The sequence below is a fragment of the Uranotaenia lowii genome, chromosome 1, assembly GCF_029784155.1.
Source record: "Uranotaenia lowii strain MFRU-FL chromosome 1, ASM2978415v1, whole genome shotgun sequence".
Taxonomy (NCBI): Eukaryota; Metazoa; Arthropoda; class Insecta; order Diptera; family Culicidae; genus Uranotaenia; species Uranotaenia lowii.
The window spans coordinates 59,760,023-59,776,768 of record NC_073691.1 but is presented as its reverse complement, the minus strand read 5'-3'; the positions used below and the strand labels follow the sequence as shown (position 1 = coordinate 59,776,768).

Sequence of the window (16,746 nt, the reverse complement as noted above, 5' to 3'; positions counted from 1 at the left end):
AACTCCATTGGTTTGAGTGCTTGAAGTAGGGTTTGAGACTCCTGGTTGTGAGTTGTTAGGTGAAGAGTGTACCATATCGTTCAATCTGGCTGATGACCCTGGAATGAGCTTCTTAAGATGAGTTGAATTTCGATGTGTTATTTTTCCGGATTGTTTTGATTCTATAGTAACGTCGCTTCCATTCCTCCCTTTAACTACAAACTCCTCTGGATCAAACGTTGTAGATAGCTTATTATCTTTCTGGATACGCTTTGCAACAACTATGTCTCCTTCCATCAAATGACTTTCTCTGGCGTTCCGTCTTTCATTAGCGTACTCCGAATTTTTGAACTTTCTACAAATATCACGATCGACAACTTCCTCTAAAACTTTGTTATTAATCCTGGAAGTTTGTCTTTAATTACTCTTCCGAACATTAGTGTGGATGGGGCGACCCCGGTAGTTGAATGTGGTGTCGAGTTTTGCATTAATATAAACATTCGAAGATCCCATTTCCAAATCCCGACTTCCATTCTCTTGGCTAATTTTTAGGCGTTTACCAATTGTTCGATTCATCCGCTCTACTTCGCCATTAGCTTGCGGCCAGTACGGAGTTGTCTTTACGTGTTTGATGTTAAATTGTTTGAATAAATCTCTCATTTCTGAACTTATGAATTACGGTCCATTATCCGTTTTAATACATTCAGGCATTCCAAATCTACAGAATGTTTCATGAAGAACTTTAACGGTCAGGGCAGCGGTAATTTGCTTCATGACAATAACTTCGGTGAACCTACTATAATAATCTACAAGGACCAGCAAGTTGTGCCCCGAAGGCAATGGTCCCAAAAAATCTGCAGCAATATACATCCATGGTTTATCTGGCATTTTCGTAGAATGCATAGGCTCTGGTGGTTCCAGACTGGAAACTAACGTACATAATTTGCATTTCTTAACGAAATCTTCCACATTTCTATCCAATTGAGGCCACCACACTTTTTGACGAAGCTTTCTTTTCATCACAACCATGCCTGGATGTGTTTCATGTGCTATTTCTAACATTTTGTAACGAAGTGCTCTTGGGATTACAAGCCTGTCTCCTCTCATTAGAAAATTTTTAGTCTCACATAGCTCTTGACTGAACGGTTTGAATTCTCGTGAATTGTCAGTCCATATCCCGTCACGTAGACTTTTAATAGTTTCCTGAATCTCTTGGTCGTTCAGGGTTTCGGTTTCTACTTCTTCTATTGGAATTGCATCCGGCACATCAATTGTTGCAAGTTGATAAATGCATGCTTCCCCCGCTACATCAAAATCAATAGGTAATCCTACTGAAAGTCGTGAGATAGCATCAGCAAGATTGTTTTCTCCCGGTTTATAAATCACTTCAAAGTCATAAGCCTGCAGGCGCATAACCCATCTCTCGATTCTGGCACATGGTTTTGCTCGAGTTTTAAATAAATACTGTAAAGGTTTACAATCGGTAATGATTTTGAATCGGTTACCCAAAAGATACAATTGGAATCTGTCCACGGCCCATACCAGTCCGAGCGCCTCTCTTTCAGTTTGAAAGTATCGTTTCTCGATTTCGGTAAGAGCTTTGCTCGCAAAGGTAATGATTCTACTGTCATTATTCTTATTCTTTTGCAAAAGAATAGCCCCTAAGTCTACTGGACTGGCATCTGTAATCACGAAAATTGGATCTTGAGGGTCGAAGTACCCTAGAAATGTGGAATTACATACAACGTTCTTTATTTCCTCAAAAGATAGGTCATGTACGTCTGTCCATTGGAATTTTTCTCCTGTCTTCAACAATTTGCGTAATTCGCTCGTTTTATCGGCTAGATTTGGGATAAATCTTCCAACGTACGTTATTAACCCCAGAAAACTCCGGAGTTCTGAGATGTTATTCGGACGACGGAATGACTGAATGGCATCTACTTTGCTTTCTGTTGGTCTGATTCCTTTTTCGGATAACTCATGACCAAGAAACTCTATACGTGGGACATTAAAAACGCATTTTTCTTTGTTCAGCAGAATACCATACTCCTCAAACCGCTTGAGAAGTAGCTTAAGTCGTTCATCGTGCTCCATTTCATTTCGTCCTGTTACTAACACGTCGTCCAGATAAACGGTGACGCCTTTCAATCCGGCTACTATCGACTCCATAACTTTTTGGAACAACTCTGGGGCACAACATATGCCAAACAATAAGACGTTTGTATCTAATAGCAATAAAATAATTGGGTTACGGTTATTTGTTAAGATATAAGAATAAAACAATTGAATTCTATTATTTTCTAAATTTTATTTTTATTAACCAACATCAGTCAAATGTAGTTCCCATTCTACAGCCTTACCTGAATAACCCCTGCTTGGTTATGAAAGTTGTAATCTCTCGAGAGCGTTCTGATATTTCAACCTGATGGTACGCTTCCTTTATGTCGACTTTGGAGAATCTCTTGGCCCCGCTTATTCCACCAAAAAGCTCTTCTAAGATAGGAAGTGGATGAGTTTCTCTGAGAACCGCTTCATTTGCCTTTCGCATATCCACACATAGACGAATTTCACCAGAATCTTTAATTATCGGCACTACCGGCGACACCCATGCTGATGGTTCACGTACTTGCTCTATAATACCTTGCTGAAGTAGGTATTCCAGCTTGTTTGCAATCTTCTCTTCAAGAGCGAATGGTGCTCTGCGGTAAGCTTGTTGTATTGGTTTAACATTCGGGTCTATTGGAATTTCTACCATAACACCGCATATTTTTGGAAATTCGTTCGGAATGCATTTGACAGAATCGATGTTATAGCCAATTTTCAGGACCTTTAGTTCTTTAGCCGTTGTGTCACCCAAGAGATTTTGTTTCCCATTAGCAGCGACATAAAAAGTACTCCAAGTTTTATTATTACCAATCGCAATTTCCGCAGTGAACATTCCAATCATCTTGAGAGGTTTTTCTGAACCATAAGCTTTGAACTTTCTATCGACGTGTTCCTGGAATTTAAGACATGCATCCGATTTTTGTAGTAACTCCCACGTTTTTTCGTCTATCAGATTTGCAGCAGCTCCAGAGTCGATAGCCATCGCAATTTCTACTCCTCCCACTTTGAATTGGAAGACATTTTGACCCATCACGTAACAGATTTCGTCGTTTTTCTCCATACAAATCTCAGTTTGTGGAGTGTTGTCACTATATACCGCTTTCACTCTCTTAGCAGGAGGCTGATGTTCCGTTTCTGATGCATTTCTCTTTGTACACCATTTGAAAAAGTGTCCAAATCTGTCACACTTTCGGCATTGGGCGTTTTTGGCTTTACATTGTTCCGAATCTTTTAAATGACCTCTTTGTCCACATCCGAAACAAATTCTGTTTTCCATGGCCACAGCTTGAGTGATCGTAGCTCGTCTGAAATAACGAGAGTCGTCTCTGTTCTGAACCAGCCTATTTCTCTGCTGATCATAACCATGATTTGTTCTCATAGAATACTGGTTGGCATCTCGATACGGCATCCAAGTTTCACGCTGCTCATAGTTGTAGTTCATCGAACGTTGTTGAGGTCTTGTATATCGGGTGCTTGAATGTCTTGGTGGGAATAGAGGGGGTCTTGAGCGATGTACTTGGTTAACTTGTTCATTGTATCGATTCGACATATTTGTCATTGGATGCGCTAGTAGTTTACATTGTAACTCAACGTTCTCCAATGTACTACCCATAGCCACCACTTCGCTCAAAGTACGATCTCGCTCAAGAGTTTTCTTACGTAGCGTTTCCGAGGAACATTTTTCAGCTATTTGATCAATAAGGTTTGTCTCCATGGCTTCAGGATTCCATTCACAGCGATTTGCTTGAACTCTTAAGCGCATGAAAAAATCATTGAATCTTTCTCCAGGCTCTTGTGAGATTCGTCGGAAAACGTTCCGTTCATATGTCCGTCTTCGGGTAGGTTCAAAATGAGTATCCAACTTTTCAATAGCCACGTCATAAAAAGTGGGTTCCGGAGTTACATAACGAACATCATGAACTCCTGGAAGATTTTCAAAAATGTCCTGCAAGTCTGGCCCTCCAAGGTATAATAACTGGTTTCGTTTTTCTCGTTGTCCGATAATTGAGTTAGCTTCAAAGTAGTATTCCAATGACCGTTTCCACTTTCTCCATTCGGATGCTAATTGAGATTGATCCACTCGACTAGCTTCAAATTGCTTAATCGGGCGAAGGTTTTCCATTCTATTGAAGACAAAAAGAACAAACATGTAACAACAAAATGGAAAGCAAGTGTTCCCACAGAAAGTTTTGCTTCATATTCTCTTGAGTCTTGAGTTCCAAATTTACAAATTGTAACCAATTCCCGAATCATTTGGATACATTATCTTTTTTTTTTTTTTAATTCACTTCCAAATCTGAACTTCTAATTGCACCTGATTCTCTTAACAGCTCGTATTTTTTTTTTTCTAATTTACCAATCCATTCCCAAAACTCAGTGAACACCAAACAATGTTCTTCCATACAACATCCTTTGACTCAAAATCCCTCTTGAGCGAATCCAACCCTCGGTCCATTTCACTCAGAATAAAGCTTAGTTCTTTTAGAAATGGGACAGTTACGAATGCCTGTATCTAAAAAACCATTCGTTTGAACGAAATACTTTCTATGAAGAAAAAGAAGGTAATGTTATGATCTTTTATGAAAAAATTTGAAAAAAAATATTTACCGTTATTTGTTAAAGAAATTTCTACTTTATTATTAATATCTCCCATTGACCGGCGCACACTTTTTTCAGTCATGGAATTGATCAGTTTCTCCAACTTATACTTCGTAAAATCTATATTTTAGGTGGCTTCACCCTCCTTCTTCAATTTCTGATACTTTTTGGTCCAATAGTTTTCTGAAAACTAGAAACTGGAAGCATTTTAGTGGATACAGTTGTTTCGAAATGAACAAATTTGATTATTTTTGACCACATTTTTGAACGTTTTTTTTCGGTACCGGTTTTACAGCTTGAGAGCTTTGGAACTATCAAAAAATGGTTGTTTGAGGTTGGATTTCAATGAGTCATTACTAGGCAACACTTTCAGCTTATCGGAGAAAATTGTTTTGGACATTTCAGCGATCTACCCTTAGTTTTTCGTTTATTGAAAATTAAAAATGCTGGTATGAGACTTGACTTCCTTGATGACCCTCAAACGTAGTTGCCGATCCTGTGCTTTACTCCAATGCTTGATTTGAACTTTGTGGACATTTTTACAGTGTTTGCATACTTATCCACCACAAAAACTTAGTAATTCTTTGAATAATCAACGGTTTTGTCAGCTATCAATTTGATAATGACGTATTTTCAAGGAAACTGTGCAAAATGATTTTTTTCCTTTTCTCTTGTATCGTACATATCTCAAAAACGCGTAAATTTTAAATTTTGAAAAAAATAGGTCAAATAGTACTTTTTACAGGCAACAAAATGCTGTCAAAATTTTCAATATCCAATAACTAGTTAACGAGCTATTAGCAAATGAAAGTGTCCCATTTCTAAAAGAACTAAGCTTTAACACCCACCGTGCGTTATTGAAACAGTTCTTTTTTCCCACTTACACATCCTCGTTGTCATCAATGTATCCGACTCAATGTCATTTTGGTATTATTATCTCGTGATGCTTCTTCCAAGTTTTATTCTTTACCGTTCAATGCCCCGTACATGTCTCAGTGAATTCCCTATATGAATCCGACGTTCAGTCCCTTTCATATGTTCTGTTGTATTGGTACTTCTAGTGCAATCAATTTGACGAAATCCAATATGAATCCGACTTGCAGTCCCTTTCATTTGGCCTTCTGGTATTGGTGGTTCCATTTCAATCGTCTGATTTTCTCTCCCATATACATTCAAACTATAAAGGTGAATCCGACACTCGGTCCATTTCACATTTAATTTCTTTCAATGTGTGCTTTTTACAGATCAATCACGCAACGCAAGTTTCTAAACCGTCAGTTTTCTTCTAAATACTACTGATTATTTTGAAAAATATTCTCAAAGAAATTTCTAATTAAAAAAATCAAATGATTCGTAAATATTGTCCTACGATTACCAGGTCATTCTCTCCAGTAACATTTAGTCTGCTTTTCGCATTCCAAAAATCTTCCCCCATTGTACAGTAAATATAAATTTTCTACTTACGGAGACGTCGAAATATTTGGAACCATGTGCTTCTCTGTTATTCCATACTTTACCTTGGCACAGACGATTTAAACCAACACTTTTCAAAGAGATATTCGTTTTAGAGTTAAACCCATACATTAAAAAAAACACTCATTTCTAGTTTCCCCATAAGCCAAACATTTCTGAGAGATATTCTCACGAATGGTTATTTGCACACTACCAGCGTTCCAAATCATACTCCGCTCCTCTCTCGTTAATTTTTCTATCGCCCCACAATTACATTCCTAGAGGCTTGCTCTCATAACCCGTTACCTTCACACTATTACCACCATATCATTCTATTTCCGCTTTTAAAAATGTTCTTCCATACAACACACGAGGCTTGTTAGATATGAAAGCTCTCATACTATCAATTTGAACAATTTTCGCCATTTTCACCATACCTCATTTCAATTTCTGAGGATTTTTCATTTATTTCCCTTCCCACACCATCACTAACGGAATCAATTTCAACTTTTTCAGATTTTTTTTTTGTCGACTTTTTTTTTTTTTTTTGCTCCCTTTTCCATTTACCCATTTTCACACTATCACATTATCTAAACCATACTATTTCCGGTATTTTAATTTTCTTTCCCAACTTTTCCCCCCAAACTTTTCGACACTTATTTAATTCTTAATTTTTCTGGACTTTCCAAGAAACGCCTTTTCTTTCTTTTCACGGCATTTATTTAACGGTTTCAATTTTTTTCAAATCATATTCTCAGCATGATTTACTTTCACTGCAATTGTTAACACGCAATTCGCTTTTGAAACACCTCTCCCGATCCGCCATTTTTGTGCCAATCAAGCCTCTTCAATTTTGAAAAGAAACAAAACTTTCCGAAAGAAACGATTTCCAAAACTTGTGCACTACTTACGCGCTACGCTTGACCGAATCCGTATATTTTCGAAAAAATATTTCACCCTCGTCGCCAAAATGTGATGTTGGGTTTTCGGATGTGAGAGAAACGCGTCTTTTAGTACCGACAGACTCAAAAAAACTAACTTGTATTCAGAGGTATCTTGCAGTCGTTTTCTCCATAGGGACAAGGTTGTACATTTACAAGGTGTGTTAGATAAAATCAAGGTTCATAGAATTTATTATGTAAAATGGGAATTTAGTCGACACTACAGTTATTAGGCCGAATGGTCGTTAGGCCACAAGGATGCTAGGCCGAATGGTCAAAATGCCGAATGATCTAAATTAATGATTGCTAGGCCGATAAGACATATTTTGCAACTGTCTGCATGTTAGGCCAAATGGTCATCAGGCCGAATAGACGGTAAGCCGGATTGACGATTGGCCGAATGGACGAAAGGTCAAATGGTCATTATGCCGAATGGACGTAAAGCCGAATGGATGCTTGGCCGAATGACCGTCTAGCATCCAATACAAAAACGACCATTCGGCCTCATATCCATTCGGCCTCATATCCATTTGGACTGATAACCATTCGGCCTAACGACCATTTGGCCAAACGACCATTCGCCACAACATGCAATCAGGTGTTAGTGTGTCTTATCGGCCCAGCGACCATTCGATCTAATGATCATTCGGCCTAATGCCCAATCGGCCTTACGACCATTCGGCCTTACGACCATTCGGCTTTACGACCATTCGGCCTTACGCCTATTCGGCCTTACGACCATTCGGCCTTACGACTATTCAGTCTTATGACCATGCGGCCTAATAACCATTCGGCCGGATGACCATACTGCCAAATAATATTCTGCCAAATAACCTTCGGCCAAATGTCCCATTCGGCCAATTGTCCTTTTCGGCCGAACATCCTTCCATTCTTTACTGCACCGGAGTGCCGGAAGGAGGAACGTGAGGATGTTGCAACCCCTCTTCGGGTGGTTACAACTCGACCGAAGAAGGTCAGCGTCTGCGTGCAGACGGATGGCGAAGAGGAGTTTGCCGGAAACGGCAAGCGGAAAAGAGGGTCTTCAGGAAAAACGAGGCCAGGAGCCTTGAAAAAGCGTGCCCGGGATCCTACGGTCCGACAAGATCCGGCCTTGAATGAGGATGCAGGGAAAGGCCAAGTTCCTGAAGCGCCAACCGGATGGCAGGCGCTTGAACGCAAAAAGAAAATAGGCCACGAAGGCTAAAGCCAAACTCAAGCCCAAGCCAAAAGTCCAACCGGGTCAGGGACAAGGGGAAGGCGTTGGTGGTGAAGGCACCAGACAGAACCTACGCCGATGTCCTCCGCCAGATGAGGACAAGTGATAGGCTGGTGGGCCTATGAGGGGATGCCAAGAGAAGCCGCCGAACACGTTCCGGCGAAATGATCCTCGAGCTCCGACGTAGCACGACAGTAAAAAGCGCGGAATATAGTGCACTTACGCAGGAGATAGTAGGTGAAGCCGCGGAAATCCATGCCCTCAGCATCACGGTTACCGTCAGGGTAAACAAATCTCGGCTATCTCCATGGATGCTGAGGTTAAGGAAGCACTGAAAGATCTGTGTCAGATCGGAACGGACCAGATTTCGGTCAGGATGCGGGGAGGTCCTCCCAAATCCGGGACACAGGTGGCTTTTGTGAAACTTCCGGTTGTGGCAGCAAACGCCGCTCTCAAGTGTGGGCGGCTAAAGGTGTGCTGTGTAGGATAAACACATGAGAGAAGGAAAAGACGGAATGCCTAGAGTTGATGATGCTTGACCATCTGACGAAAGAAGCAAAAGAGAATTTTTAAAAAACGGCTTGCTTCGATTTAAGGCGGAACGCGTGGACAAGTTGCATATAAAAAGAATGGCACCCCAGAAAAATGGTCATTCTAAGTTCTGATGTTATAGTGAGAAGGTCACATAACGGAGGCACGGAACGAAAGCACACACTAGAAAACGGTAACAAGACGAGGACAAACCCTCAGTTCACGACAGGCTGGTCTATCTGCCAGATAGCCATCCCCCAGTAACCGGAAAGGTACTTCCGGTGCGTGAAATATGGGCACAAATCATTCGCCTGCAAAGGCACTGACAGGAGTGGCTTGTGTTGGCGGTGTGGTGAAGCCGGCCATCAAGCAGCTAGTTGCAACAAAGACTCAAAGTGTCTCCACTACGGTGGAAGACACAGGACTGGCAACCTTAGGTGCCCCGACCTTCAAAAGGCATCGGCTGCACACCAGCTGTTGCGGCAGATGGCATTTGAGGAATAGCTGGATGTGGCGTTAGTGGCAGATCCGTTTTGCAGGACCTCGGATGGCAGTAATTGGGTAACCGATAAAGCCAAACTGGCTGCGATATGGGTTACAGGAAGATACCCCATACAAGAGGTGGTGTCTGCTGGAGAGGAAGGCTTCGTGATAGCCAAGGTCAACGGGATCTTCGTCTGTAGTGCCGTACGCAATTGCGAGGTCTGCCCTCTGCTGGACAATCAAGGCGAGCAAAAAGGCACGATTCAGGCAACTCTGCAAGGACGCCAAAGACAACCTTTGGAGCGACCTTTACAGGATTGTCATGGTGAAACGTGGAGCGGAGGTGCACCACAGGAATCGTGTCCGAAAAAAACTGCGTGAGATCGTCAACGAGCTGTTCCCACAGCACGAGGAAGTTACATGGCCGAGGGTCCCATACGACTGGGATACGAGTGAGGAGGAGCAGATTTCGCTGGAGGAACTGCGCGACATCGCTAAGTCCCTTCAGTTGAACATAGCTCCGGGTCCGGATGGCATCCCTAATGTAGCAGTGAAGGCCGCGCTCATGGAACATCCCGAAATGTTTCCGTCATTACTGCAACAGTACGTGGATGATAGGGTTCCCAGACTTCCCAGGTAACTTCCCAGACGTGTGGATGCGGCAGCGATTGGTGCTCCTGCCAAAACCGGGCAAGCCACCAGGTGACCCATCAGCGTATCGCCCGATATGTCTCCTGGATACTGCTGGAAAGGTGTTAAAGAAGGTGGTACAGAGCAGGATCCAGCTGTACACCGAAAGTGTGAACGGCCTATCCGACAAACAGTTCGGTTTTCGGAAAGGTCGCAGTACGGTGGATGCCATTCGTCGTGTCATCGAAGGGGCAGATGAAGCCAGACTGAAAAAGAGGAGAGGAGACCGGTTTTGCGCAGTGGTCACCCTTGACGTGAAGAACGCCTTCAACAGCGTCAGTTGGGCAGCGATTGCGTCGTGGCTCATCAATATGAAGATTCCGGCATATATCTGTAGGATGGTGGAGTGTTACTTCCGTAACCACCAACTACAGTATATGACCAGCGAGAGACTAGAAACAGTGAAAGTCTCGGCCAGGGGTTCACTAAGGCTCGATTCTTGGCCCGGTATTGTGGAACAGTGTCTAAGACGAACTGCTGAGACTGCGTCTCCCCACGAGAATGAGACTTGTGGGATTCGCCGATGACGTGGTTCTCCTGGCATCGGGCTCATCAACCGAAGAGGTCCAGCTACTCGCTACAGTAGCTATCGAGAAGGTGGAAAGTTGGATGCGCTCCAAGAGCTTGAGTCTGACTTACCACAAGACCGAGATGGTGCTGATCACAAACCTGAACTCAGCACAATCAGGGACGATTGCAGCTGGACCGTGCGCAATCGAATTCAAGTGTGCGTTCATGTACCTGGGGGTGATGATCGACGACCGGCTGAGCTTTACGGCCCACGTCGACTACGCCTGTAAAAGAGCGGCAATGGCGACAGCAGCCCTCTCACGGGCCATGTCGAACAACTCGGCGATCCGTTGCAGCAGAAGGAGTGTCCTGGCGAGTGTGACCTCGTCCACTTTGCGGTACGGAGCGGCCGCCTGGAAGGCAGTCTTGAACAAGCAGCTTAACCTGCAAAAGCTCTGCAGTGTGCAGCGGCTGATGAACCTGGGTTATCAGTGCATACCGAATAGTGTCTTGGGTAGCTGCTGATGCTGGCGGGGGTCATGCCCATTTTTTAAAAAAAGATTCGATCTTGATACAGGAAGCTATGTTCTGTTTCAAGCACAGGCACATGCCCGATGTGTGGAAACATGCCAGATAGGCATCGATGTCCAACTTGCAGCTCCAGTGGGACAGATCGGAACGTGGCCGATGGACCCATCGCTTGATCCTTAATGTCGAATTTTGGGTGGATCGGAAACATGGAGAGGTGGATTTCTGCATGACGCATGCAGTACCACCATCGGTTTGGACACGTGGCCTCGCCATCCTGTCCAACCTTCGGCGACACAGTTGAGACTCCAGAGCACGTAGTGTTCAACTGTCCGAGATTCGAAGGGGTAAGCACTAACATGCTTTCCGTCTGTGGACTCGACACGACAGCCGAAAACATCGTTTAGAGGATGGGTCAGGATGCCAATACTTGGCGCGTGGTCAGCGATGGCCGATGGGTTCACCCGGATCATGATTGCCCTGCAGAGGAGTTGGAACCAGCACCAATCCGCAACCGGTGTAGAGTGACTCCTTTGTTAGGGAGCATCTGAGTAGAGTGCGTCCGAACCTAGCTGTGCTGTGACAGGTGCGAGTCTAGGACAAGCTGCTCTCGAACGGCACCCGGTGGGCAAAAAGCCTGGGGTTGCCAGCCACAAAGTGTCCAGCCAAAGGAAGGATGAAGACCGGACCAAGGTCGGAGTAGAATGCCCTTTCGGAGGGGAGGCTTCGAGTAGAGTGCGTCCGACCTTAGCAGTGAAGCATATAAAAATAAGACTTCTGCGTTTGCTGAAGTGCTAGGTACGTCGCGAACGCTGTGAAGGATACCACCCTCTCCGCGGAGTATCCGATTATAATGCGCTCTCTATTTACGACGGAAGCTGTGGGGATAAGATTTGATCTTCTTCGTAGTCAGACTTGTAAAGAGAAGAGTATTTCCGCCGAGGAATACTCTCGGATAGAGTGACTTCACGTCGTTGGCGGGTGTAGGATGACGTCTTCGCCGAGAATCATACGAGTAGTATTGTAAAGTCCCGGCCGTGTGCTGTGAAAGGCGCGAGTCCAGGATAAGCTGCTCTCGATCGGTGCAAAGAGGAGAGGGTTTTGAGCCAATTCAAGCGGAGCCAAGACTTGAGGTCGTTAGAGGAGAGGTAACTGGTCTCTAGCAATGGACTCGAACAGAGGCTGAATCTTGAATCTTAACAAGAGGAAGGGTAAATATGCAAGAGTTTTGCATGAAACCGAGTAAGCCGATGATCGCAGAAGCGCGTACTTGTTCTCCCATAACGGGTACAGGCTTCGTTGTAGGCCCGGGTGGGAATTATGGCCAGAGCCCCCGGTGGACTTGATAGCGTAGGGGTAATGCAATCGTTAACATGGATTTACCATCTGGATGATGAACTAATAACAACAAATATTGGGCAAAAATACTAAATGAGTTCTTTTCACAGCTTCATTACTCCCTACACCCAAAAACAAGCGAAAAAACTGGAGAGGTACGGTAGCTTGACAGATTTATTTAACTATAGACAAGAACCTACTAAAAATCAAAGAAAACAAACGACACTTACCGACGAAAACTCCATCACCTTCAGTATCCACAGCGTTAGCGCCAGATTGATGATGATCATGATCATCAGCACCAGTATCACCGAGTAAAGACATTTCTTCCGCCACCCGTACAATGCCAGCTGCATGGCCGCCCCGGAACTTCCGGCGACTGTTGCCCCCGGCGGAAGCACCTGATTACCCGCCAAGCCGCCTCCTCCTGCCACCGTTCGGCTTCTTGCATTGTTATTGTTTACACTACTATTACTATTATTACTATAGGCATTCGTTCCACCACCCCGATTCACACTATTGCTAGCACTAGTACTATTGGCATGATGATTCTTCACGTTACTATTACCCTGATAACTACCCGCCCCGATTCCACCAGCTCCGGTTCCGCCGTTCCGATGCGCGGACATTTGGCCATCCACCAACGACGCCGAGGGTTGATGCGTGACACTTCCGGGTGCCGTCGAGGTGGGCGTGGTCGTTGCCGTCGAACTACTCGTTGGCGAAGGTTTGAAGCTTATCTTCAAACTACTCAGCGGCGGTTCCACTGCTCCTCCCAAATCCGTTGACGGGTACCTTCCGGCTGACCCGAAGTTGGCACTACTGCTTCCGATGATCCGTGGCGGTTGGGCCGGATACAATCTGCCGTTAGGGGTGTCGTGGCCCAACGTTTGGGACGAGATTGGTTTGCTGTTCCCTAGTCCAGCGGCCAGTGATGACGAAGGTGCAGTTGCGGTCGATCCGTTACCAAAGGGAGGACGTTTCAGCATCCTAGAGGGCCCCGGATCGGTGAGGAGGCCCGAGGATGGTGGGGTAGATGTGGGCACCGATGGAGGTTCCGAGGAATTGAACTGGGACGATGATTTTGGGTGCAAGGGATCGGTTTCCGTGGATTGGTCGTCGTTGTCCTGATCGGCTGGGGTAAGGTCCTGCTGGTTGAAGAACAGAGATCGAGCGCTATTTCTGAAAAAAAAAGAAAATATTTCAGGTGAGTTTTAATTTAATGAAGATTTAAATCATAAATGAATTGGAGAATTAAATTTCCAATATAATTCCCGTCATTTGGCTGAGTACAGTTGAGTTAAAATTATAACCTATGCAATAATTTAAAATGCAGTAGGGTAGGTGTACCAACCTTCACTTGAATTGGCAACTTCACATGATAAACTTACGTCTGTAAATTTATTGTCTATCACAAATTTGTCACTTTTCAAACTATTTTTTGAGATATTTGATTTTGAAATCGCGAAGTGAAATTAATTATTGGCGCACTCCGCCATATTAAAAGACGAACTTAGTGATCCCCCCAACGTGTTTCTTTGCTTTAACGCTTCCAGTTAATGCATGTAACGATAAAAATAATAAAATCCAACAGAAAAATGTTGAAATAAAATTAGAAAACTGATTTAAAACTAATCTTTTTGTATAAATTTGTCAATTTTCGATTGAAATCAAATCGCTCTGCCCCCATAATTCGTCGTTAATTTGCGACAAGAATGGGAAACCGTTTTGCAATAATTGGAATTAGACCGGATCATTTTTGCTATTTTTTGCTGACCACAGTTGGACTCATAAAGAATGAACATAATCGATTTTAAAGTAATTTTGATTATTTTGACCTCATTGAAGCTAGGAACTTAATGCGCTGGGAGATAACTGCAAAAAGTCTTTTTATATTAATAAATTAGTAGAATGTATTCAGCATTGCCTATAATGCATGCATGGTTTTAAATGAACAAAGAATTGATGGTTTTTTTTGCTGAGTGGTTGGGGTTTTACTAATAATTTACTAACATTACCGTGCATAATTTAACAGAAGTTGAGGTGCGCGCAAGAATATCTCCAACTTAACACATATCTAACGTTCAACTCCAATGACATTGTTTCTTCAAAATTTTATATTTTAAGATTTGATTATTTTTGATTCTTTTATCTGATGACATTAAACATTTTCTTAAGTATTTGACACATGTGATACATAAATATACATGATTTTTTTTTTATTATTTGAAAAAAATTATTAAGCCATTTACTTTTTGGTATTAGTTTTTGTGGGCCGAGGGTCAGGGGTTTTCTTAAGACTAGAGGGAGGTTGGAAGGGGTAAGGAGAGGGAAGAGATCGGTGGGAGAGAGGAGGAGATTTTAACACTAACTGTTCCCTTGATCGGGTAATGGGGGATCTATTTGCGTTTCCGCGATCATCTGCCTCATCCGACGATTGCGCTGGGGAGGGTTAAGGGGTTATCCGTTTCCGAGGTGGAGAGGCTGGTTTGAAGTAAATAATTGCCCAAGCAACCAGAATTCCCTTAAAAAGATTCCATAGAAGCTTAATCAGCTCTCGTTTGTGTCTGAAGAGAATGCTACTCAGCCCAAAATTTAAGTTCTTAAAGCTACTTTCAAGTTCGTTTGGGTGGCTGTAGAGAACGCTATTCAGCTTCTAAGAGAATGTCAAGAAACTTCTACGCGCCGAAAAAAAATCCGATTGACAGATTGCTCCGACAACCAGATGTCAGATTTCTAGGTTGCCGGTCTATCATGGTCTATCTCATTGATTTTAATTATATTGTTTTGATTACAAAATCTGCTTACACGCCTAGAGAATTGAACCGCTGCTCTCTAGGTTGTAATGAAACTCACCAGCCTCTCGACAAATCAATAGCAATAGTTAATTGCCACTGTAATGATTAGTATTTAAACTTAATGTTATTTGAGATGATTGAGTGGGTTGGTCAATAGAAGGTACTTAATTGCGTTCAAAGGACTTTCAGTACACAATATGAATCATAACAAAAATTCGCATCATCAAAAATTTATTCCAATATCTTAACATTTTTAAGAAAAATTCGAAAAAAATCTTGAATTCCATTTGTAAATATCAGAACATATATAAACAAAACAAATACCATGACAAGAAATTGACAGACATTTTTGACATGTCGCTTAGAATTCCCATATAGGTTCTTTAAAACACTTTTAAGTATCTTAATGGTGCGCTTTAGAATGTTACGCGAACGTTATCGACCTTCTTGAAAGAAGTTCTATTAAAAGTGCTTAGAAGTTCCGTTATCGATAGTTTAACCTTTCAAAGGGCGATGGAAGTTCCTGAGTAACTTTTACGCGACAAGAGTCACCTGAAGTTCCCGTAAAACATTTTTTTCAGCCAAATGTGAACTTCGGAGTTCCATCATTATGTAAAAACGCGACTTTTGGTTACTTGGGTGGTTGGTTCGAACGCTTCTGTTGTGTTGGGTGCTGCTGTTTTTTGTCTTCCTTCTGTTTAAGTTCTGCTGGTGGTTGCGGTAGTCTATTGTCTGTGGGTTTCGATTGGTTTTTGTCGACCTTGACGACGTTGGCGAATGTAAGAGTACTGTTGCTTTGTAGGATCAATTTACGGGCTGCTGCTATCGGCATATTACGGTCGGTACTGAGCTTGATGGCTGTTGTTTCGGCAATCCATGTTGGGCACGATCTGTCTATCGGAGAGTGGCCTTCTTTCTGGCAATTCCCGCAGAATGGATGATTTTTACATGCTTGAATATCGTGGTGGAGCTGCATTTGCTGCACGAGAGCGGGCTCTCGTCCTGTTAATTGTTAGATTCGACGTAGAAGTGCCAACAATTCCGGTGGGTGTTTTTTTTGTGATCCTACGAACGTCGATCACATTTTGAGACGACAGTTCCGAGAAGATCCTTTTCATCCATTTGGTCCACTTCACGACACGTTACAACGCATTTTCTCTGGTTCAAACTCGGGTGGCGTCCGATAACGATCAATTAGATTTGTTAACTTATCCAGTTCACTTATCTGTTCTTTGCTTCTGGATTTGATAACATACCACTTATTCTTCTCCTCGTAGAAACCATCTGTTTTTCCGGTTTTTTCCACAGATCTCCCAATGATAAAGGGGTTTTGCGGAGAATTGTGTCCGTCTGCTGCTTTCAATGTCAAATAACATAGGCGTCCATGCAGGTTATGGGGGTTCATCCATTCCGGTAAAGTCTTCTAATGAGTTTAACTTTTCCTGTTCTTCGCATGGCCGTGAATTATAACTTACGTCTGAACACTCGGACAGTTGTAGGTTGAGTTTCTTTATTGAAGACTTTTAGTCTTAGCGAAACCCATAGAGAACGACGTGGTGGTCATCTTTGCTGACCA

The 16,746-nt window shown here is 43.0% G+C and overlaps 1 protein-coding gene across 3 annotated transcripts in view; it reads right to left on the bottom strand.

The window, feature by feature from the left end:
- Nucleotides 1-16,746, bottom strand: part of LOC129737982 (uncharacterized) — a 368,340-nt gene that overhangs the window by 50,596 nt on the left and 300,998 nt on the right. For all 3 annotated transcript variants that reach the window (XM_055729166.1, XM_055729159.1, XM_055729171.1), the window contains one exon: nucleotides 12,603-13,554. In XM_055729166.1, the coding sequence (XP_055585141.1) occupies nucleotides 12,603-13,554 (952 nt within the window). The remainder of the gene's footprint in view (nucleotides 1-12,602; nucleotides 13,555-16,746) is intronic.